The 21,694-nt window shown below is 44.2% G+C and overlaps 1 protein-coding gene across 2 annotated transcripts in view; it reads left to right on the forward strand.

Annotated features, from left to right (window-relative positions):
* The first annotated feature begins 3,601 nt into the window (after positions 1-3,601).
* pawr (PRKC, apoptosis, WT1, regulator) overlaps positions 3,602-21,694 on the forward strand; it is a 66,029-nt gene continuing 47,936 nt past the window's right edge. The window contains exons 1-2 of one of the 2 annotated variants that reach the window (XM_080492320.1): positions 3,602-3,722; positions 4,069-4,604. In XM_080492320.1, coding sequence (XP_080348446.1) covers positions 4,101-4,604 — 504 coding nt within the window. In that variant the 5' untranslated portion in view covers positions 3,602-3,722; positions 4,069-4,100. Of the gene's footprint in view, positions 3,723-3,952; positions 4,605-21,694 lie in introns of both variants that reach the window. The other variant, XM_080492319.1, reaches the window with a different exon arrangement.

Genomic DNA, 21,694 nt, shown 5'->3' on the forward strand with positions numbered 1-21,694 from the left:
CGGACACATCCTCATTGTACTGGGGAGTACTCCGTGCAGTATCGAACCCGATACTGGTATCGGTGCATCCCTGGTTAGAAGTACCAATACTCCGTTTTGTACATTTCTCAAGCACCTGTAGTAAACTTGAGTATTTGTGAACGTTTTCATTTCCCCCTGACATCTGCACACGAATCTCTGTAATTCCGACTCCTTTCAGTCTCCAGACTGTCTGATTTCTTGTTTTAACCTCGACGCATCATGACTCCATGATGAGAGACGTAACAACACACACGTTGCATTACTAGACTTGCATGAATACACACTCAACTTTTCTCTCTTTTGTGAACATTTCTACTTTACCCAGTAAGCGAAGTCGTTCATTACTTTCCATCCGTTCTGTTTTTGTTTCCTGAAAACATCCAAAGTTTAACTCTTCAAACTGTTGTTGCGTATCAAACAATGAAAAAGTGCATGTTTACTGGGTATTGTAAGGATTAGAGAGAGACGTCACAGGCGGCCTTCATATTTCTCACTGTGGAGCCTCCGAGCAAATGAAATTGAAGGCTTCATGCATTGAAAGGAGACGTGAGGCTGATGATCACCTGCTGCAGAGATCAGACTGGAGTGTTTGAACGCCTCCAGCACACCAAAAAAAAAACACTGTTTGGCATTTTAGCAAAATAATAAACAGATTTAGAAACATTTTTACTCACTCAAACACCAGTAAATGAACATTTTTCATAAATTTTCTGCTGTAAACGGCAGTTAACACATTCTGATGCACAAAACATTACGTTTGTTTGGACACAAAAATAAGTTCAAGTGTGATTCAATCCGACACACGATGTTAAATATCTAATCACAAAGTGAACTCAGTGCGATGTTAAAATTAAATAAAGTTAAAAGAGTGAAGAAAAAGTCGAGCTCCATACCAGCTCCTCTCAGCAGGTGCTGCTCCTCCGGCGCCCTGTGGAAGTCCGTCTCCAGAGTCTCAGTCTTCACTGATCCTACAGATTTCTCCTCCACAGACGTGCGACGATGTTCAGTAGATCTGAAGTCTTTTCCATCGGTTGTCCTCCGCAGCAAGTTTGAGCTCCGCATTCGGTCAAAGGTCCGGGTGCAGAGAGGCGAGTATGAAAGATGCGCGGGGCCTTTCATACCCTGCAACCTCCCGTTACCATGACAACGGCGCAGGTTATCGTCAGTCGGCTCCTCCACATGAACACAAAGAATTAAGAGTCGCTATGGTTCTTCATCAACACCAATTTTACTCACAATCATGAAAGAAAACTAGGGAAGAGTATTCGGACCACTGAAGAAAAAACAAAAACCTTCATGCACTCCAGAAAAAGTTGAAAATCAAAGTCGAGATGAGAGGTCATGAGAGGTCGTAGTTATACAGCGTCTGCTGCTCTGAACCAGGGAGAGAGAGACACACACACACACACACACACACACACAGACACACACACACACACACACCACAGATGAAACTATTTCTTGCTTTAATACACGCCAGGGCTCACACAGAAAAGTGAAATGTTTGTGTCACGGTATGTTTTTAGGAACACGTTGCCACCTTCTCTGGCTCTGGACATTTTATAATCTCTTTAAGCACAAACATTGACGAAACAGTTCACATTAGTGAAATAATTTAGTGACCGAATCAAATATAACCATCAATTAGAAACATTCACTGAACGGCCTGAAGGCGAGCTGTATATAGAAGTAACAGAACACGGAAACACATTTTTGTTTGCTGTAAAACTAAGTGAAGTATTGGTTTTGGAACAGGTGAGGAGCGGCGGGTAAAACCAGGAAGGTGCTGGAAATACCATCGGCGAGGAGGTGGAGCCAATCAATAGCTTCCTCTCAAGAGCAGCTCTGACTATAAAACACATGACCAAGTCAGGTGCAACGCCAGATTACAAAATAGAATTTAATATGACTAGATGTTATTAAAATTTAATCCCATAATTTTGCGTTGTATTTTTTTCTTAATATGCAGATATGACTGTGTTTGTCCTGGGATGGAACCATCAGAAGGTGGAGAGTCTGATGTTGGTTGATCTGTTCTCTTAGTTGTTTGTTCTGCTGGAGGAGGTGACGGTGACCGAGTCCTGCTCGTCAGACGTATGGAGGAGGAGGAGGAGGAGGAGGAGGAGGAGGAGGAGGAGGAGGAGGAGGAGGAGGAAGCCTTGTGAAGTCGATGACTCGGCATTACCAATATCTTAAGAATGGAATTGGACAAACTTCACAACCTCCTTCACAAAACTGAAGAGGACATCAAAATCCGCTGTAAATAACTTTCTATGAACCATAATAACCTTTATTCACTCACCCAGTTGTGATATTTTCACAAAAATGTCAAACCTCAGAATGATGTAGTCAACTGGTTGTTCTTTTTCACTTTAGCGCCATCTAGAGGCGGGACAGGAGAGGGTCACTGGGCACTGCACTGCTGTTTTAACCTGCAGGGGTGACACAGTCCACTCATCTTCCCTCATGTCGGAGGAAGATGAAGAGGAGGGTGACCAGGATGACAGCAGTTCAGAGGTTTCAGGGGAAGACTGGCTTTGTTTCCATGGCAACGCTTCATGTGTTAACACTGTCGCACATTTCAAGATACCATGAAAAGTTTGCACATCCACGAGGAGCAGTTTGAACAGTGGAGGAGGATCATTCAGACAACTTTGCAAATATACTACATTAAAAGTTCTCTACTTCAACTTTATTGTCAACATATGTGTAACTTGGAAGAAACTGTACTCCTGGATAAAATGTAAAAGGATTTTTACTTCAGTAAAATGTTGTACTCCTGTAGTGTTTTGGATTACTGGTACTCCAGTTTCCTGACTCATTACTCTGTTCAGGAAAACTATTCCTCATTTTGCAGCCAGTGAGCAGAGCAGCCGGCCCGGCAGGACCACTTGTGGAGTCAATTCAGCAACAGTAAAGCACAGATGAAGCTCTAGGCTGTTTTTTATCACCTGGATGGAGAATAATATCTTATGTTTGTATACGTCGAAAACAACATTTTCAAAATGTCCTATTTAAAAGTTAATCCCTTTTAAATGTCTTCTTTCTTTCTTCCTATGAACCCTCGCGGACCCCGAGTTCTTCTCAAACTTTTAGTTCTTTTTAAAATGAAGACAAAAAAAGTAAATAGTAAAATTGAAGATTTGAGGATAAATGATTAAAAAAGTTTTAATTGAAATTACTTAAAATTTGTTTAAGAATTTTTTTCTAAAAGAACATAATAGTTAAACAATAGAATAAAAAATATTTGATTAATCTCACATGGAAATTATTTGAATAACAATAAGAAGCCTAAGGAAACCAAAACAGAAAAAAAGAATTAATAAGTTAATCGATCGGAGGTCGTTCGGGCGTTTCCGCCCTCCTTCGACAAGCCAGCGCATTTCTCACGCGCTTCGCTTGGGCTGCAGTCGGAAAGGTTCGGCGTTTTCCGGCCTCCGCCGACATACCGGAGCTCTTCGCTCGCGCTGCTTTTCGGCTGCAGTCGGAATTGTTCGGGTGATTCCGGCCTCCTCCGGAGTCTCGGAGCTCGTCTCTCGCTCATCACTTCGGCTTCAGTCGGAAGTGTTCGGCTGTTTCCGGCCTCCACCGGTGAGCTCTGTGCGCTTCAGACGTGATCTGCGCCATTCATCCGAGCGCAGCGTGGGCACACCTGGTCGCGGAGAAAGCAGCAGTTTACCGACTCCAACGACTTCGCACAGGTGAGTTTATTCTTCCAACCTCACTTTAACACACTCGCAGACACTTTCACACACTTTAACGCTCTCCTTGGAGGAGTAAAACATTCATACAGCGCTGCACCGTGCGGGCATTTACGACTGTTTTAGTCACTTAATCAGCAGCCGCAGCGCGAGAAAGTCACTTGTTTGAGAGTTTTGAGAGGAAGTTTGTTGGTGGGGAGGCTGACTTCATGTCTTGTACCTGTCAGCAGAGTTAATCACTTGAGGAATGCGGCGGGGCCATTAAGGACGAAGCGCCCAGCTGAAACTTCACGTTCACTCCAACTTCTTCTTCTTTTTTTTTTTTTTTTTTGGCTTTTCCGCAAAGGAACTTTATCTAAAACACACTCAAAAGGGATAATGGCCACGGGAGGGTTCAAGTCGAGCGCCACGACGGATTTCCTGGAGGAGTGGAAAGCCAAACGGGAGAAAATGCGAGCCAAAATGCTGGGGGACATCGCGGCGGCGACGGGCGCTCCTCTCGGTGCCACTAACGCAAACAGCTCGCCCAACAGCCGCCACGCTCCTCCTCCTCCTCCCCCCCCTACAACACCTCCTCCCTCTCCTGCTCCCTCCTCCCCGGGCACCGAGCTCCCCTTCACCCCGGAGAGGAGCGCCTCCGCCGGGAGCTGCCAGCCCTCCGCGTCCCGGTGCTCCTCCTCCGGTGCGGCCGCGGAGCCGTGCGCCTCTCCGGACTCCTCCAGCCCCATGGCGTGCAACGACAGCGACAAGGAGAGCCCCTCACCCGGCAAGGGCAAGAAGAGCAGCGGGCCCAGCGCCAGGAAGGGCAAAGGGCAGATCGAGAAGAGGAAGCTGAGGGAGAAGAGGAGATCCACAGGTGTTGTCAGCATCCCTTCTAATGAGGTCAGTGTCTCCTTCAGCTCTTCTCCAGCTCTTCAGCTCTTCTCCTCAACCAGCATCAACTAAATTTAAGTGCTTTTAGTTGTTGAATCACTGCGTCTTGAGAAAAGCATCGCTCATTCCTCTCTGTGTGTTTTGGATTGTTGGTGCCGCCACAACCCTGCATTCATCCACAAACATTCGTGCCAAGAGTTGCAGAAAACGCCCTAAAAAGTCAAAAGAACACTAAGGAATCTAAACTATGTATTGTAAGACTTTATCGTGTGTGTTTTTTCGATACATTAATAGATTTTAAGCTATTTTGGGTCTGGATGAAGAAGTTCTGGAGAAGAAAAACAAAACTTTTTTGCATACCGCCACAATTCTCAGTTAATAAAAAAAAAAAAGATAAAGCAGTTGAAAGCATGCACAAATTGTATGAATTTCAAGAAATGACCATATTTTAAGCTCCCTTGGAGTCTGGATAAACCTTAAAAACATTTACACTTTCTTTGTATACCTCCTAGAATTCCACCCAAAAAAACTTGGCATGCAAAAATAAACAAACTACTTTTCATCATTGTACTTAATCTGGGAAAGGTGATATTTTTAGAGTTTTCAAGCTGCTCTGGGATGATAAACATGCTTGAATAAGTTGGAAGATATCGCGTGCTTTGTTTGCATTCTTCCTCGAGCCCCGATAGTCAAAGATGTATATTATGAGCTGATTTATTTACAATTTTTGGGGCGAAATGACACGATTTGAAGCTCCTCTGGGTCTGAATAAACATGCTCTGTAGAACAAAGACACTTTTTCATGCATCCAGTCAGATTTTTATTGAAAATGTTGTAAAAAAACAAACAAACTCCAAGTTGAAAGCAGGCAAAAATAAACATAATCCTCATAATCATTGTATTTATTTTGAGGAAGGTGATGTTTTTTATAAGATTTCCAGCTGCTTTGGGACGATAAACAGGCTCGGAATGAGCTGGAAGAAATGACCTGCCTTGTTTTCATTCTTCCTTGAGCCATGAAGCCAAAAATGTAGAGAAAAGTTACATAAAACAGTTTAGAGAATTCAAAATACTGCAAATATTGACTAAACAACGTTTACTGAGAGCAAGGGGATCATTTTTGGAGGAAGTTCCATGTTTTGTTTGCATTCATCCACAAAACGAGAAATTTACTTTAAACATGTGATGAAACAGCATAAGGACGTTTACAGAATACAAAATGACTCAAATTAAAACAAAGTGTTTAGTGAGGAAAGTGTGATATTTCTGGGGAGCATTTCTTTATTTTAAGCTCATTTCAGATATGTAGATATTCTCTGGATCAGGTTAAAATGTACAAGCTTGGTTTGACACCAGCCCACAAGAGCAAACGTGTGATAAGAATCTACATAGAATATTTTATAGAAGGTTAAATCATCATACACTTTGATCTGAAGAGTTTTCGTGCCACGTTTGGGTTCGTTCACACTTCTGTAGAAAGTAATAAGTAAATGATGATAAGTGGTGAATGAATATTTATTTAATGGAGCAACATTTGGTTTTTAACTAATAAATTAGATATTTTAAGTTCCTTTGGATGGATTCAAAAGCTGCGCAGGGTTAAATATTGTCAGTAAAGTGATTAACATCATGTGCTTGGAGCCAAACATTTTTGTTTTGTTTTATAAGGCTCAATGTAAGATAGTTAAACAGCTTCTTTTTGTCCCAAAATCTCTTTAAAATCCATTTCTATCAAATTATGTATCAATCGTGACCCTTGTTTATGTGCATTTATGTAAAGAAAGTCGACTGAATCATTAAGAAAGGCCTCAGTTGGACATTTTCCTGATGCGTCTGCAGCTTTTTATGAGAGTTTTAATGTTTTTCTGTGATTGTAGAAGTCTGATCGGAGGTTATCTTCACTGCAAAGTGAGAAATCCTCAGCGAATGTTTGACCTCCTCACACTGTCTTCATTGGATCGCTGTGCTGGAAGTGAACTTCAGGATGTTTTCAGTGTTTTAAAAAACATTCCCGCTTGAAACGTAGTTCCCTGGGTTTAATTGTGCAGGAATGGATAAATCCGAAGAGTTTTCAGAGGATTTCTAATTTCCTCCTTGACATGTCTGCTTTAGGAAGACAAAAGAGCAGCTCGTGGAGGGGGGGTGTGTGTGGTTATTGAATTTGAAACGTGTCGCTCTCTGATTCCTGTGGTTCAGGCACATGAAGTAACTCGGATCTGAAGCCGTGCCAGAGGAACACGAACGCTGCCAGATCTGCAATTTTAAACTCCTAGAAATGTCCAAAAATGGTGTGAAGGCCGGCTCTCCGGACTGAACGGGGACCGCAGCGTGTCGGTTTGATAACCCCCACCACCCCACCCTCAGCGTTTGCCCCCGGGGGCTCCTGCGTCTGCCCGGTCCGTCGCTTGGCGCTCGGCGTCCTGTCATTAGGTGCTCGGCAGAGAGGCTGGAGAACTGGCCAGGAGCCAGACTATAAACCCTGGGCGGCTCGAGCCGAGAGAGAGAGAGACACGGAGCCCATAGGCTGCTGATTATGTAGTGAAGTGGGTGAATGGACGGAGGGGGAGGGGAGGGGGGGCGGATCTCTACGACGACGTGGTCGGTTGTTCACTCCACCAGCTGACCACTATAAAACTACCGAGTCCAGGAGAATCTGGACCGGGAGTCATGACACTCTGGAGGAAACATTGTTCTTATTGTCCATCTACTGAGCATGTGCAGAACTATGTACTACCATCGTGGTGCACATGCACAGTAGCAGGGTTTCTTCACAACGCGCGTTTTCACAGAGTTCAGTTTTCAGTTTCCCGGAGCACCATTGTCGCATAAATGTGCACTCAAAACGTTTTGCCTTTTCACTTGAAATCGTTGCCGTGGAAACGGGACCCAAATTACTCAAAGTAAAGCGGTGACTTCCATTGACACATTGAAGTCATCGACGTACCGACGGATCCGTCACCTCGACGGTCTGAGATCCATCTTGATCTAGATCTTGATCTCTAAGGCTTCATTACAGCGAGGTCGTCCGGTCGCCAGCTAATCGGATCTTCCAAGATTCTGTTTGGCAGCGACGTCGCAGTTATGCAAATTCCTAAATGGAAAAAAGAAAAAGAAATTAAAGGGCTTTGTTGGGGTGCATAATACCGTACGCTATGCTAGAGGAATGTACGGTATTCTGCATCACGCTCTCGTTTTACAGGCGGTTTGTTGGCAGTTCTCTGTGGTTGTGTAACAAAGTCCGTACAATGTGTTTGTAGAACTTTGCTTCTGTAACTTATTACGGCCTGTGCAGCTCCAGCTGTTTGTTTGGAGAAAGCTGTAAAATTAAAGAGTGAGTAGCAGACGGTGTATAGATTCGACCCGTTATGAAAACTCCAGCATTTTGAATGTGTCCTGCCGTTCTGTTGGTGGAGACGTCGTCAGCACGACCAATCAGAAACCCGACGCTGTTTTCTGCAGATCGTCGTCGTTGAATCACGTGTAACTCGGTTTTTACGACGGGTCGTCTTGACCTTAAACCTGAAATTGCTCCCGTTGGAGAGTGAAACTTCTGAAACCGACTCCCGGGGAGGATTAATGTAAAACTGCTTGCTTGGCGTCCTCGTTCATGCGGGTGAAAACACTAAAACGCTGATGTCATGGCCTCGCCCTTCTCTTTACCTACATGCCGGAGAATTACAGGGTTTACGCTGCAGAAGCTACTGGGCTTGTTCTGCCTTTTACGACTCATTAGTCAAACCTCTGATGAAAACCAACAAATTACTAGAAGAAGTACTTTGTCATCAGACCTCACAAACGACTCTGTTCTTGCCTGCGTGTCCGTAATTGCAGAGAGTTTCATGTTCAGGCTTCTGGTCTTCTTCTGAAAGCGATGATGTCATTGCCCTTCTCGACCCGATAACCCTCCAGGTCGGGCTGCAGAAGCTGCTGATGCTCGTCGCTTTAATAAGGCCAAATGTCAGATTTTTTGAATACAAGGATTTTTTTCATTCATCATTGCCTTTTTCTTTTTGGTGTATTTCTGCAGCAGACTCACAGTGCCCCCTATAGGCCTGGCATATATACTACTACTGTCGTTTTGAGTTATTTTTATGCCCTTGTGTGGATGGGGGGGGCGAGGGGAAGAGAAAAAGATTGTTTTGGCTCATGTGGACTAGTCCTAAACCTAGACTCAAACCGGGGTTGGTCTATGATGGGAATACAAACCACTACACCTTTTTAACCCTTTAAATCTCCTGTCGAGCTGAACACCAGCTCACGTTTCCTCTTTGAGGAAGAACTTTTTCACCTTTTTTTTCCAGAGACACTGTAACCAGACAAACAGGAAAACACTGCAAATGTTTCATTTTCTCCTCCTGCTGCATTTAGAAAAAGAAAAACTATGCAAATGAGGAGCCGCTCACACAAGCTCCCTTTGTGATGTTCATCTGAGTGGACAGGTGTGAATGGAGATGGGAGGGATTATCTGCCCGCTCATTTCTCTGCAGCATAATGGCCGTTGACGGGATTTCAGAGCATCTGGGGAACCCAATCTCCTGCCTGTTGAGGCCACAATGGTCCGATAACAGCTTCCCGCAATCCTGGAGAAAAGGCACTTCTGCTTGGCCCCGCCTCCTCCCGGGAAGGTGTCCCCTTTCTCTCACCTCCGACGGGAGCGCATTGTTGTTGCTGCTGCCCTTTGACCTGCTCGCGACATGCTTATGCAACGCAGGAATGTGTGTGTGTGTGTGTGTGTGTGTGTGTGTGTGTGTGTGTGTGTGTGTGTGTGTGTGTGTGTGTGTGTGTGTGTGTGTGTGTGTGTGTGTGTGTGTGTGTGTGTGTGTGTGTGTGTGTGTGTGTGTGTGTGTGTGTGTGTGTGTGTGTGTGTGTGTGTGTGTGTGTGTGTGTGTGTGTGTGTGTGTGTGTGTGTGTGTGTGTGTGTGTGTGTGTGTGTGTGGGGCCCCCCTCATGTGAAAATGTTTTGGGTCGTGATGTAAGCGTGTTTCCCGTCGGTCACGCCGCATGCCGCCCGGCGGTGAATCACGACGCTCATTGTGCTCCCCTCTTATGAACCGTGAGTTATGAGGCGGCGGTGAGACGCTCCGGGGGGGGGGGGGGGGGGGGGGGGGGTGTGTATGGGTGGGGTGGTATTGGTCTGCAGCGTCACTCAAGAGGTCAACGGGTTTAACGTTGCATGAGCCCAGCGAGTTCAGCACAAACTAGAAGCTTGTTTCTACGTTTCCATGTTTAATGACGGTGTCGGTTGTTCTAAACCGGCTGAAGTGTCCGAAAACTGCAAATTTAACATCGTAGTTAGTATTTTGGGCCACTAGTTGGTGCTGCGGTTAGTTTTTTTAACGAAACCTCACACACGTGCAGAGTGCTCTGACAACCAAAGTGCAACAAAAGGTTTGCGTTTTTCACTTGAAATAGTTTCCATGCTGGTCAGAAGGCTATGAAGCTGGTGTTAAATTACACTAAAACAGAAACCGATTACGTGTTTTAGTTCACTTGTTTTTAATATAAGGCGTAGAGTAGCCGTCATAAACTGTCACTTTAAGATAAACAATGATATTGTGTGAAAACTAGTTGTGAAACTTGGATGTCTCGAAACCCTTTGAACTAACTTTTTTAAAGTCCATTTTAAAACTTTGTTTCACTCCAACATGCCTTAACCTTCACCGAGTCTGAACACAGGCTTTTTGAAATGTCATCAGGTTTATATCTAAATTATAAACGGTGACCGTGTGTGCTATGTACAGTCCACTTTCTGGGATTCTTCTTCTTAGTTTTGCTCCAATGTCAAAGAAAAAACAAGGTAAATATTGTAAAACATACTGAGTGTCTGTATTAAAGTAATTAACAGCGTGTCATTGGTGTAGTCGTTCAGACTGTTCTTATCAGTGAAAGATAATAAAATAACTTGGGGTTCCATTGAAGAAATCTCCCATTTTATAAGACTAAGACTTGAGTAATCTGCATTATAAAGGAACCGCTGACACAAACGGATTCAATATTTGTAAAGGAAAGAGGCAGAAATGCTCCAGCTTTCTCAACTAATGTAGAACTTAGTATTTCCCCGGGGATTGTGCCGAATGGAACGTGGATAAAGTCGTTTCATTCTCAGTTTTGCTGATCTTATTGTGTCAAGTTGCACCAGTTATTGGCTCGCTCGTTTGCCACCTTTGATTTGTCGTTTCTGGGCGAGTTTATTTCCATTTTTTTTTTTCACTTTATTTAGCTAATTTGATATTCTGCATCCACAGTCACTGTTTAGGAAAATAAAACATAAAGTCTAATTTAGTTTGAAAGAGAACAAGCAGAAGCGATTCAGTGTTTTCATCCGACTGAAGACATTTCCCAGGGGTTTGTGTTCACCGGACTGCGGATAATATGATTGAGTTTTGTTAATCTTATTGCATAAAGGGGATGACTGATTGGCTGAGGGCTGCATTCTCTTGTTTTATGCACTTTGTTCTAATAATTTAAGGCCTTACGTCGATGACACAGTTGTTTCTGGAGGACTTAACCCTTTAAAGTGCGACCAGGAGAGTTCTCAAACCGTGCAGCTCGGCGTGAAACATGAAACGGATTCTGGAGGGGAAGTGTTTGTTCCAGAGCCGAGAGGATCGAACCCGGCAGACATTCAGCTCGACTCTGCTGCTGCTTTCATATCAATGATTTCTGTGGGGGGGGTTTTTTGCGACAGTTTAACAAGTGGGACCCAGATTTGACCCACTTCTTCAGTTTTTTGTCTCGAGGCGATCTGGTGCAGTGCCCGAAGGTTTTTTGTTTTTCTTTAACCCAAATTTGGATGCAGTTCCACATTTTTCGAGCTCGTTCTGGCATTCCCAAAGAATCAAAGATAAAATGTCCTGCACCAATCTGTGCATGACAAATACCTCGTGGTCAAACTTTGCACAACCATATTGACCTAATTTAGAAATTGTAATGAATATTTCTGCATTGTTCGTGCTGATTTCTGAAGGAAAAGTACTAAAACGTATGTATGCAAGCCGCTCCGGTGGGAAGCAGCTGACTGAGGAGGATGAAGCAATGAAAAGCTGCTTAAAGCCACAGAGGAGGGATGAAGGTTGTCGTGCTCGATGCCACAATCACTGTACAAGGAGTAGCAGTTTAGTTTAGTTTTAGTTTAAAAGACAGATTATTTGTTTGACAATGTTTCCATGAACCAGATTAAACGTGGATGTGTTTGACATTTTAACCCATTCATTGCCATCCTGTCGCCTCTGGCAGGCTTTGGCTCACAGTTTTTATATAGAAATGAGAAAACTAAATTAGAAAATCAGATTTCCATGCGATGAAGTTGAAAGATGGAATTGAGACTTCAAAAATCAAATCATCTCAGATTCCCTCAAAAGCAAACATTTGGAGAGAGAAACGACTACGGTCTTCTTTGATTTTCACTCTGTTGAGTTGACCGCCGCGACATGATCCGTCTGTTTGTTGGTCCAGAAGACCGTTTGGCCTTTTCCTGTTTTGGCGTTTCCTGTCGGAGCTCAGCAGTTTTCTGCACGCTCGGTTCAAAGTCTCCTCTATCCAGGTCACTGCTCTTCCCCTGCGTCACGGCCGGCAAGCGGCCGTCCCGCACGGCACGAACAGGAATGCACCGTCATGCACGACGCTCGTGCACGGCGAGGCGTGGTCTCTCAGCAGGAGGCCGATTCAATCCTCAGCCGTCTGATTGTTTCCCTTCATATCTGAAGTTTCCTCGGCTTGCTGCTCCACTTTGTGTGTTTGTGTGTCTTTTCTTTCCTTGTCTTGCTCGTCTTGTTTCTCCGTCGCCGTCTGTAGAAATAATCTGCGGCCGAGACGGTTTTGTTTGTGATGTTGAACCTTTCTGTCGCACATTCCTTCGTGTTGGAATTTGTGAGTCGACTCTAATCAGGCCACTCTGCATGATGAGGCATTTTGGATTCATTAAAGTGGAATTACTTTCTTTCTCTCCCTCCCTCCCTCCCTCCCTCCCTCCCTCCCTCCCTCCATCGCGCTCTTCTCTTCTTTCATTTGTTCTGCTTGTTTATCAGTTTTCTCTCATCGCTGTCGCTGGGAAAATTCACTTCAACACTTTTTTCCTCTAATTACAAGCTCCAGGAGAAACTTGTTCCCAAACAAGAAGCTGATCAAAAATACTCGAAGACTTCATTTATAGAATTCCTAAAACATCATGACAACTTCTTTAATCGCTTCTTGTGATTGTAATACTTTAGTGTGGTTTTTTTCCCACTTTGCATGAACTAGTTATCTTTTATGGTTTTTAAAATATGGAAAAATGTTCAATTCTGTTCGAAAAATGTTGGAGTGTGACGTTCAAAACCTCAAGTTCAGAGATACTGAGTGCACATGTGATGTGCAATCCTGTAAAAAGTGGAGTATCATCACTGCATGATTTGTATTGAATGTAATCACATACGCAGGTGAGGTTCACTTTTGCCAGTTTTCACTGATTTTATTTTTCAATAATGACCTCAAATGGCATTGTTTACTTTATATCGTGAAAAAACTCTAATCATCCAAAGTACTCTGGTACATTTTCCCATTAAGGGTTAAAGATATGAAGAGTAGCAGGATTATTTTCTTCCCTCTTTGCAATCTTGAGCGCCGTGTTGATTTGAGCCGAAGAAACCGGTTTGGTTTATGACTCGACTGACTCTTTGTCAAGAAAGTGAAACCGCAGCGAGTCGGAGTCCAGGTGTCGCTGGTTCCAGTCCGGGGAGTTCCCATTCAGATTCCCTCTGAGCTTTGACCTGGAACCTTGTGGAGTCGCGTCGGGACGACCGACCTCCGTTGACCTGGTCTGAGTGGCTGCACACCGACAGGCTCGTTTCTGTCCAGCAGGTTTTCTCGCTCCGCTCCGTCACGTCGCCGCGGCGACGCCCGATCGCTCCGTCGACATGAACGCCGCCGCTGCGCTGTGGGAAGAGCCGGTTTTACACGTGTGTCTCGACTCGCACACGAGGAGCAACGAACAAACAATCTTCCTCCTCCTCCTCCTCCTCCTCCGGACCTAATTAATTTTTACAAACACAAACAGAGCTGTTTTCTTCAAAGTACTCAAAGTGAGCTCATCTAAAAAAAAAAAAAATGGAATATTACAACAATTCATTTTTTTCTGTACTTGTATAGAAAAAGGTTTCAAGTTTTCTTTTAAAATTGAAGTTGAGAAAATTGGTGGGTTTGGTTTAAACAAACAAAACATAATTATGCAGTGTTTTCCAGTATTTGGTTCATTTTCATGACTTAACTAAACATTTTAACAAATCTATATTAGTTTTTGTGTAATGAATCTCACTGTTTTGATTGTTGGAAAATAACTTTCTACTGTTTAATAGAAGAAGATTAATGTTGTTGAAAGCTCTTGGTGCTTTGTCTTCGAGGCACGTTTGGTTTTGAACATATTCCAGATTCTTTGTGTCCATACTAATAAGTTTTCTGTGCACATTAGAAAGCCACAGCACCCCCGGTGGCCTCGCATACAAACTACAGCATTTATTTTTCTAAAACGGAGACTTTCCAGCCGATTGCTCTTCTGTACATAAAGAACATGCATGAATTGATAAAGATGACTGGATTTGCTTTAGCTTTCCAGCTCTACATAGGATTTCCTTTCCTTGTGTTCATTTTAAAAATCATCCATTGGACTGAAGAAGTCGCACTTCAAAAGCAGACCTGATTGAAAACGCCGACCCAGAAATCCCTTGAAATTGAACAAATGTTTCTTGTGAAGCTGCAGAACCGGTGACGCCTTGATCTGCGAGCCTCAAAGCGGCTCGGTCTCCGCGGAGGGCCGACCTGCTGGGGCGTCGAGCTGCAGCCTCGTGGCTGGAGTGTCTTTGTGTTGCTGAGAGTTCGCCGTGGTGCCGCTTCATGGAGACTCAAACACTCAGGATGAGCGTCTCATACACACATCATGGATCTTGTTCTCCAAACAATAACACCAATAGTGAGCCTCCTCACATTAATCACTAGGACAGCTGAGTGGGTTAACCGCCAACTCCAACTCCAGTTTTACAGCTTAATGAGCTGATATCTTTAGATTGATTGCACAATTTGTATTTTTAGCTCAATTGGTTTTGTCTTTGTTTGGATTTTCGAACGCAGCAGGCTTCCTCGGACTCGTCACAGAGAGAAACTAACCTCTGGTCCTATGTGTGTGTGTAAACACTCTGACTCACTGCATCCTCTGCCATGTTTTCTTTACTAATGGCTCTCTGCTGCGGTGGCTCTGCAGGCGCTCGCCCCGCCCCCTCACGGCCGGGTCATCGCAGCATTCTGACCCACATCCAGACCCGTTCTTAAGCGAGCCGAGATGCTGAGTCAGCCGGCTGGAGGAGAGATAATGGTACGCCTTTTCATCTCGGTGACAAACATCTTTCACGGTGCCACCGGAGCCGACGCTGCCGCGTCGCGATTAATTCACGACGCCAGACAACACAGGGCGAGAAGCGTTTGATTTGTGTTCACGCTGACCTTCAGCCAATCATTTTTTTCTGTTGCTTCCTTCTTTTCATGCTGATAATTAGTCACCGTGGTCCGGAGATTCAGAAACATTAAAGTCTTTGAAGGAAAGATGATTTAAAAAAAACAAAAACAAAACAAAACTCTGCCTTTTTAAGACTAATACGTTTATTAGCTTTCAGGTCGTAAGAATCACATCGTTGTAAAGTTTGTCAGAAGGTTTCACGTTTACACCATTTTGAAAATTGTTTGTTTCCATGGAAACGGCAGAAACATTGAAAATGACGCAGTTAGAATGTTTGGCCACAAGTTGCCGCTGTTTATTTTTGTAATGAAACAATAACACTTGCTATAAGCATTAACACTGTAATAAAAAAAAAGTATGGACAAGTTGGGTTGATGAGTTTTCCCCCCCGTTTCCATGGAAACGGCGTCAGAGCTTTTTCTAAAAGTATTTTCAGCTACTGAGCATTGTTGTCATGTAATCGGTAACCCTAGCGCGTGTCTTTTCCTCCATGTTTCTTTGCGTCCTCCGGAGGCTGTTTGGCGCCGCCACTTCCATTTCATCCGCGTCCCGTCTCAAACTGTCCAGTGAGCCGATCACAGCAGCGTAATATTTCACGCCCTGGAGTTATCATTTCCCACTGCTCGGGCAATTTTTTTTCCTACTTTAATTTCTGAAGCGTAAGAGGAAACGTTGCATAATTGATGCTGCGGCTAAGTGCTTTTCCACCTGTTGCTGTCGGGCTGCGTCGCTCGTGTCCAAACCTGCGTGTGAAACTGGAATCAGACAGATGTCGAGACGCCGCCGTCACGCCTTCGTGTACACAAACAGCGGTAATCTCTCTCCTGTGTGAGTGTTAACCTCTCCCCGTGGCGCCGACAGCCTCCTGAAACATTCATAACCAGAGAAACTCTCTGCTCGGCGCGACTGATCGGATTCTCATCACTCGCTTGTATAGTTTGTGTCGACTTCTCTCTCTTTCCACCTCCAGCTCCTTCTTTGTATTTTTGTTTGCTTCCTCTCTTTCATTTGGTGTTTGGCCCGTGGTCACGTTGTTTCCCTCCCTCTCCTGTCCTCAGCCGGCTCATTAGTAAATCAGTCCTTCAGCTTTCTTCCGTCCGCACTTCGTGTCCAACGACTTAGGGCTTCAACCTCACGAGTGAACATGAGGTTTCTCTCTCTCCATGTGGACCCCCCATGCCCTCGCGCCCTGCTCTTTATTTTTCCTCCCGTTTGGCCGGCGCTGCAGTTGTCCCGGTGCAGGATGAATGGGCCGGTGTCGCCGGCTCCGTCTGTCCACCGGCCGGGTTTATCTTCCCCGCGTCAGACCCAAAGGTCAAGCAATCAAGTGCAAACAGTCGCTGCCTCAACATTATCTGGAGGACAGGGAGCGAGTGTTGCACGGCCCCCTGGGGATTCTTCTCCGGCTGCTTTTGAAGCAAAACCGACCAATAAGTTGCTTTTCTGAATGACGTTTACATCCGTCTGCCTGGTTCAGTCACTACAGATACTTTTTGGATTTTCTGACTATCGTGGCTGGATTCTTAAATAAAATATCACAAATGGTACATGTGTTTTGAGAAAAACCCATTGCGGGTTTCCTTTGACACTTCAACCCTTTCTTTATTGGAAAAAATGATAATTGCCCCCTGATATATCATTTCGTAAAACTAAGACACAAAAACAACGGAAATCTGTTGTTTCATTGAATTATACAAATTGGTGCATTTCTAAAACCATGTGGGAGCTTGAGTCCTTTAAAGTGTGTGATTATAGTTTTTAGTGCTCTCGCCTCAGTGAACGATTCAGAGCTTGGAGGCTTTTCTGTGGAGAGTTTGCATGTTCTCTGTTGGACTTACACAGGTCTTCTTCCAGAGTCCAAAAACTTGGATTTAAGGATAGTTGTTGACCATAAAGTGTCCGTAGGTATAAATGTAATTCTGTCCTGTATAAAGCAGCATAGAAGATTGATGGATAGAGAATACTCTAAATATTATTGGTAATGTAGATTAAAGCGAGTGGCGTTGTTTGGTTGATCCCAGTTTGAGGTATTTTGGGTCTTTTTGGGTGTAATCTGAGCGGAGTGGCCTGGGGGAATCAGCCTGCAGATAATTTCAGATGAAATTTGTCAGTAATTTAGTGAAAATTGCATTCAGCTCGATATTGCAGGTATTGATTGAACATGTGTTTATTCTGCTCCGTGTTGCTTCCCGGTCGTTAACGTTAAAACTCCTCAGCTGCCACTTTGTTCCTTTTTCCCACTTTGCTCAGAGCAGCATTGAAATACACCCCGTTAAAGGTAAGGCTCATTTAACTAACTGCTGGATTATCATTCACGGCTCCCAAAGAACAGAAGGTGTCGGGGAAATAACCAAGCTTCAAATTGAATCATCTCCGTGGACTGGAAGAGAGCTCCCGGCTCGTGTCACATGTGAAATTAATTTCTCCGAGTTGCACAATCCTTCCAGGAGTGTTGATAACGAGACAACATGTGGAAGCAGACTGGAATCCTGAGCCGCGGTGAGGAGGACTTAACCTCTCCCAGCTCTCCCAGGTTCCTGGGGGGAGTTCAGACTTTGCCTCCGTGACTCACGGTCTGGTTGGGTGTCTGTCTGCCAGCGGACGCAACACAATGGCCTCTGTACACAATGGTCCTGCCTCTCTCCTGCTGGAATGCAAAACACGCTCTAACGGTTTCCGATACTGTATATGTGAGGATCGTGTTACCCGGTGCACCCGAGCTGCAAACACGCCTAATTACCACGACTGTCCCGGTTTGTGTTCACGTCTGAGCATCTCACGAACGCGGTTGTTTGTTAGAGGTGTTAGAAGCAGGGTGTTTGGCTTCTTTAGCTGTAACGTGCTGCTCGTGGTTATCGTGGAATCCAGTAGATCAGAAACCAGCTCGGCCACAATAATTGCGCGACAACAACAAACCCATGATCAAATTTATCGGTGACGTATAATAGTTTTGACTGCACCTTGGCTTTGACTCATGTTTTTACTGATTATTACGTTGTGAGATCTTAGACTGGTCACTCTGTACGTCAGTCAGATAATGGGACACTTTGTTTTGAAAGGCATGCCGACTACATGCGCTGCGTTTGTGATCTTTTGGAAAATGGACACCTGATTATTATTTTTTTGGGGGGAAAACCTTTGAGTTTAAAAGTTTGTTCCATTGCTTGTTTGGTTAGTTAACGTTAAGTCCTTCATTTAAGCGACATTTAAAGGTTTAGTAAATACGTTTTCCAACCATAATAACCTCTGAGACCTTGGTGAGATTATGGAGGCGATACTTTCTGACGAACCGACCGTCCTCTTGCTTTCTCCTCTCGTTGTTAAAGACAAAACTTCCTGATGGGAATGTGCAGAACGCTGCTGAGTAACAACAGCTCGCGGCTCTCCCATCAGTTGGCTGTCATATTTCCTGCCTTCGTAATTGGCGGTTCACGCCCCTCCCCTCGCCCTCGGGGTTAATGGGAGGCCTGTTCTTGTCGAGAAAGTCCCCACCTCTGCTTTGATGCTTCTCGCTTGCCGTGCGACGAGGGAGGATGAGAAGGTGGAGGAGGTTAACGCAGCTTCAGGTGTCCCCCGCTGTGTGCGTGTGACACGAAAACGCAGGTAAACCTCTGCCGCCTTTTGCAGAAACAATTTCTAATGGAGAGCAATTTTCCCTGGAGGTCAGTTACGTAACGTTGCTCTGGAGTTGTGACGCACAGCTGGGATCATTTCAAACCAGTTTTTCATCAGAAAAGCTGATTTTTCTTGTCTTAGTTTCACCATGTATTGAAAATTTATAACTTTCATGCTGGAAGAATTCTGACTGAACTGCAATAAATTATGTTTCCAAGCACTTTGCATTCCGTCTCTCTGCGTATCGACCGATGTGACCTTTATATATTTTTTCCCTTTGTTTGATTTGTTTTTTTCCATCACAAGTGTATTTGCACTTCCCACCAGAACTAAAGCAGGTTGTTGACTTTGTTGTTGTTTTTTCCTTATTTTGATATATCGTGCAACCGTGCCAACGAGTAAACAAACCGATCGGCTTCTGGGAACATCAAGTTACCATGTGATTGGAATAATCACAACAACAAAGAAAGAACTGGTTTCCTGACACGGCAGTGTAAATTACAGGACTGTTATCTGGAAGGAAAAACTCTCAAAGCACAAAGAGATTAACATTTGTAAGTAATATTATTGCGTGTTACACTCAATCATTTTCAAAATGTTGACGTGTAAACCCGGTCCAAAGCGTTGGCGAACTGATGTCATAAAGTTGTTGGTTTGGCTGCTGCTTTTTGCATCGAGGGGTTTTTTAATCAAGCGGGCTCTGTTTATTCCCGCCGCCTCATTTGCATGCAAAGCTCTGCCACTTCTGACGTCTCGGCTGCCCTCCGCTCCTCCAGTGACACTTCACAGGGCAGATAAAGAGCTTCAGTGTTGGAAAAATTAAAACTCTCCCATTAAGCTCTTGTTGATTCTACATCCAGCTGCAGTAACCGCACACCTCAGGTCACTGCGGTGTGCGCACTTCACTTTTTAAACGCCAAAGTTTTCTGTGTGGGGTTGATAAAGATAAATTGGAATATATTTGGGGTGGTTGTTTTTTTGGTTTTTTCTGCACATTTGGTGTGAGCCCCGTCAGCTCTTGCCTTTGGCTTCCGGACACGCCTGAACACACACTCATTTGCTGTGCAACTCTTTGTCTTCATCTCTCCCGCTCTTCCTCTCTGGAAGAAGCTCAACTGTTCATCAGGGCAGAGATATGCGTTATCCAACAGCGAACCGATTCCCGCCTCTTCGTCACAAACCCTAATGCAACCCTCCTTTATCCAGTGTTTTAAAGGGGATGCAGCAAATTTACCTGCTATGGAGAAAATAAAGCAGATGATTTAAAGGAGGCCTTATTTAATTTGTAATAGAAGCACTAATTACAAAGTCATCTCAGGAGTTTAGCATGTCTCATTTAAAATACTCAAGTACCCTTGAAAAAGTCTGTTTTTACTAGATTCTTCTTAAAGGCACCAAAGTGAAAGAAACGACTCCTGTGTTTGATGCTTTATTATAAAATCTGATAGAAATGTGTGAAAATGACGAAAATTGCACTTATTTAATCATTTCTTGCTCTAAAACTTTGTCGTGTCGACGGGGCTTTTGACACATTTTAAAGTGAAAATGAAAAACTTTCGTTGCATTTTGGGCGTCTGTTTACACAACAACCGTACATGGAGTCACTGAAAACACATCTTTTTAAAAACGGATCCCGTTGTGGGTGGTTATGTTTTGAAAACGTTCTGACTCCACGTCTGTCCATACGAATTTCCACATACTCCCCTTGTTAATGTTGTCAACCCGTTTCCATGGAGACAGAGTTGGAGCATTTTCAAAAAGTTCCACTTTGGGAGCCGTTCTCTGTTGTGGTGTAAACAGACGCCCAAAAGGTAAACGGAGGTTTCGGTTTTCACTAAAACGTCTTGTAAATGGGACCTGAGTCAATAACGACAGACCAGTTTGGGTACAAGGTTGCTGAGGCAGAATCATGTTCTTGGGACGTCTTGATAAGATGTCCAATCAAGAAGTGGACAATCTTTTAAGTGTCAATATGAGCCCCCAAATTGAAGATACTTATACGCAGGTGAAGCCATCTAGCTTTACCTGTTCAGAGCTAAAACTGTTGATTTTATTAATTTATTGGCTGTGGAGTTGTCTAAAAGTGTGTTTAGTGAGTTTGTTTTTGACGAGAAGTTGATTTCATATGTGTTCATGTGTGTATATATATACTACATTTTTTTTCTAGATGATATTTTGTTCTGTTGATGAAATGTACCTAAATGTTTTTAAAAGACTTGTCAGCCAGCTTTATTGGTTGTTACAAGCTGATATCTGAAGTCCCTCGCTCAAATGTTTCATTCTTATTCTTGCTGCGTGTCCTTATCTGTGTTAAAGTAAAGCTCAATGGCCCTCGGCAGAACCAGAGGCTTTTCCTATCTGACTATCCCCACAAAAAAAACAACCTGGCAACTAACCCGAGATGTGCCGGTGCTCAGATGGGCGGGCACGCCGCGATAACCGTCCACATCCGTTCTCTTATTTGTATGTAAATACGGGGAAGCAGTGATGCGATGAATCGGCTCTTTACAGCGAGTCGGGAGGGAACGGAGAAGGGAAACGATATTGAAACCGCGAGCTCGAGTCCACCGACTGTCTCTGTGCTGCTCCGCCGACTGGGATGAAGCGGTGAGGAATGCACTAATCACACAACCGCCCTGCAATGCCCTGCCTTCACTAATCCATGGGAAACCACCAAAACACACAAAAAAAATCCCCAGCAAGGGTTTCTTTTAGAGAAGGCAGAGAGCAGGCCGAGTGGGAAGCTCGCTTTTGGTTTGTTCTTCCAGGAAGCCTCGCTCTGATTTTCCCACCCGGCCTCCTTTCTCTTACTATGATGGGAACGACGTGACCCGATTCCCGATGAACCAGAACACAGAAAACTTAAAGCCCCGGCCCCCCAAGGTGGAACTTTTCCAATTCGCTCCATTCCCATGTAAACAGGGGGAAAGCAACTTTTGTGAAACGCGACCACTTTGCATGCACACCACAGGCGTAGTAACTAGTAGTTCTGCACATGCTC

Source organism: Lipophrys pholis (genome assembly GCF_963383615.2).
Source record: "Lipophrys pholis genome assembly, chromosome: 22".
Taxonomy (NCBI): Eukaryota; Metazoa; Chordata; class Actinopteri; order Blenniiformes; family Blenniidae; genus Lipophrys; species Lipophrys pholis.